Source organism: Pristiophorus japonicus, chromosome 5, assembly GCF_044704955.1.
Source record: "Pristiophorus japonicus isolate sPriJap1 chromosome 5, sPriJap1.hap1, whole genome shotgun sequence".
NCBI classification, from domain to species: Eukaryota; Metazoa; Chordata; class Chondrichthyes; family Pristiophoridae; genus Pristiophorus; species Pristiophorus japonicus.
In genome coordinates this window covers 23,568,590-23,571,475 of record NC_091981.1, presented here as the reverse complement: position 1 = coordinate 23,571,475, position 2,886 = coordinate 23,568,590, and the positions used below count along the sequence as shown (strand labels likewise).

The 2,886-nt window shown below is 39.8% G+C and overlaps 1 protein-coding gene across 1 annotated transcript; it reads right to left on the bottom strand.

Moving 5' to 3' along the window:
- Positions 1-293: 293 nt before the first annotated feature.
- On the bottom strand, positions 294-1,938 carry LOC139263764 (C-C chemokine receptor type 4-like). The gene is made up of 3 exons (XM_070879811.1): positions 1,847-1,938; positions 1,579-1,656; positions 294-1,443 (listed from the first exon to the last, which is right to left on the bottom strand). Exon 3 carries the CDS (start codon positions 1,430-1,432, stop codon positions 383-385), a length of 1,050 nt encoding a protein of 349 aa, XP_070735912.1. The 5' UTR covers positions 1,433-1,443; positions 1,579-1,656; positions 1,847-1,938; the 3' UTR covers positions 294-382.
- Between the last annotated feature and the right edge of the window lie 948 nt (positions 1,939-2,886).

Below are 2,886 nucleotides of genomic sequence, written 5' to 3'. Positions count from 1 at the left end.
ATGGTCTTGTTAACTTACGTTGCTACTTTTAGTGATCTGTGTAACTGTACTCAGCGATCCCTCTGTTCCTCTATGCCATTTAGACACTTGTTTTCCGAGGAGTGTGTGGCTTCCTTAATCTTCTTACCAAAATGTGCTCCTTTGCACTTATCTATATTGGTTTTTTATGGTTATTGTATTAAGCCATCAGTAAAATAAGGTTGCTCTTCAAACAAATCGTAGTTTTAAAAAAAAAAGCACCAACTCCAGTGTTTGGTTTGCAGATGGTTTTATTTTCAGACACAGCTTACAAGTATGTACATTTTGATCAAATGTGAGAACAGCGAATATATACATATTTACAGGCACTTTCAAATTGTATAAAAACATTCTGAATGCTGAACTATAGAACTGTGGACGAATCATGGTCACCACTGGACTGTGAACGAACAGAGGTAGTAAGCTCACGAGAAGCAAAGTGAACTTTGTTGCGTGCTTTACATCTAAGTGTTGGAGGCAAACAGCTGTGAAAAAGTCTGCGGAGATACGATTGAAACTTTTCACCCAAAAATGCGTAAATGACTGGGTTCAAACAGCAATGTACAAATGCGATAGATTCGGTTACTTGCAGGGCAACAGTCATCCTGGAGTTAATTTCACAACCACTGAAATGACCCAGTTCCCTCAAGGAATGCAGGAACAACACTATATTAAGCGGTGACCAAAATACAAAAAACACAATCACTACCGTGAATATAACTTTTATCGCCCTATGTTTCTTAAAACCTTTGTTTTTAAGCAGGGTTAGAATGATACTTGTATAACAGAAAACCATTATAGTCAAAGGAATAAAGAAACCCAACACACAGGCCTTGAAAAGGGTAACGAGTTTCCAAGTGAAAGTGCTTTCAGGTGGAAAGAAGGTATTACAAATAATTCTTCCTTTAACAATGTAAATATTGTTATATATCAGTGTGGGAAGTGAGGTTAAAATGGCTACAAACCACATGACCACGCTTGAAATAATTCCATGTCGAACAGTCCTTGCTCTGCCAGACTGCACAGCATAAACAATCGCAAGGTAGCGGTCTATACTTATAAGGATTATGAACATTGTGCCACCATAGTAGCCAAGCACGTAAGCAGCATTAATGATTTTACACATGGCATTTCCCCAAATCCACTCATTTGCAACAGAATATGCCCAGAAAGGAAGTGACATTACAAAAAGCAAATCAGATATTGCTAAATTGAGAAGATAAATGTCTGTCATGCCCTTCAGCCGTACGTATTTTAGGAGCACCCATAGTACAAGGGCATTCCCTGGGAGGCCAAACACAAACACAAGTGAGTAAAGGACTGGCAGGAAACTTCCACCAAAATCATTTGCAGGTTCTACGTTACACGGAGAATAGTCACCGTAGTCGTAGTCTGGTACTTCAGTCGTATTCATCTTTCAGTAATCTAGAGACAAACAATCAGATGGTGGTGATGGTTGTCACTGAATCAGCTCACAGTTGGATCACAGTGCTACGTTGCCATTAGCTTCAAACTTCAGCTAGTCCAGCCATAAACAGTGTTAAAGAAAGAAAGACTTACATTTATATAGCGCCTTTCACGACCACCAGATGTCTCAAAGCGGTTTACAGACAATGAAGTACTTTTGGAGTGTAGTCACTGTTGTAATGTAGGAACAATAAGGTAAGGGATGCATTCCGCACATTCTAGTCATAAAGACCTATGCACAGAAGTGGGAGAATGATTTCTCCAGATTCATTACATTAATAATGTACATTAATTAATCATTTATTTAAAAGTTTAAAAAAAATACAAATTAAAATAAAAACTACTTGCAAATAACACTTACTTTTCACACAGACAGATGATTTGCAGTTCTCTCAGTTTTCAGACAAATTATTGCCTGAGAATCAAGTATTGCAGATGATCTTTAGAAGGATGATTCTGCTTTCAAGTATGAATGAGGAAATGCAGCATTTCCTGTCTGTTGGCTGCGAATCAGGGCTCTGATTTTAATCAATCTTTAACTAACAAATGAGATTACGAGTTTGACACAGGTGAGCAAAGCTACTTTACCCATCTGCCCAGAGTGAAAACTGATAGCCCTATAACATAAACCTACCAACCACAGCTTGAATCTAAGGCTGTTACCTGCCCTAGCTGGGGAACCATTCCAAAAGTTGATCATTCTCCGCATCAAAAGCCCCTCACACATGTCTGATCTAATCTGACATTCCCAGTTTGGACCTTTGTCTTGCCTCAATCTTTTTTATTTTATTTGTTCACGATATTTGGGCATCATTGGCGAGGCCAGCATTTATTGCCCATCTCTAATTGCCCTTGAGAAGATGGTGATGAGCCACCTTCTTGAACCCCTGATGTAGCGGTTTGGTATAACTTGTTAGGCCATTTCAGAAGGCAGTTAAGAGTCAACCACATTGCGGGTCTGGAGTCATATACAGGCCAGATCGGGTAAGGGTGGCAGATTTCCTTCCCTAAGGGACATTCGTGAAACAGATGAGGTTTTACGACAATCCGATTGTCTCATGGTCACCATTACTGATGCTAGCTTTTTAATTGTACATTAATGATTTAGACGAGGGGATTAAATGTAGTATCTCCAAATTTGCGGATGACACTAAGTTGGGTGGCAGTGTGAGCTGCGAGGAGGATGCTATGAGGCTGCAGAGTGACTTGGATAGGTTAGGTGAGTGGGCAAATGCGTGGCAGATGAAGTATAATGTGGATAAATGTGAGGTTATCCACTTTGGTGGTAAAAACAGAGAGACAGACTATTATCTGAATGGTGACAGATTAGGAAAAGGGAAGGTGCAACGAGACCTGGGTGTCACGGTACATCAGTCATTGAAGGTTGGCATGCAGGTACAA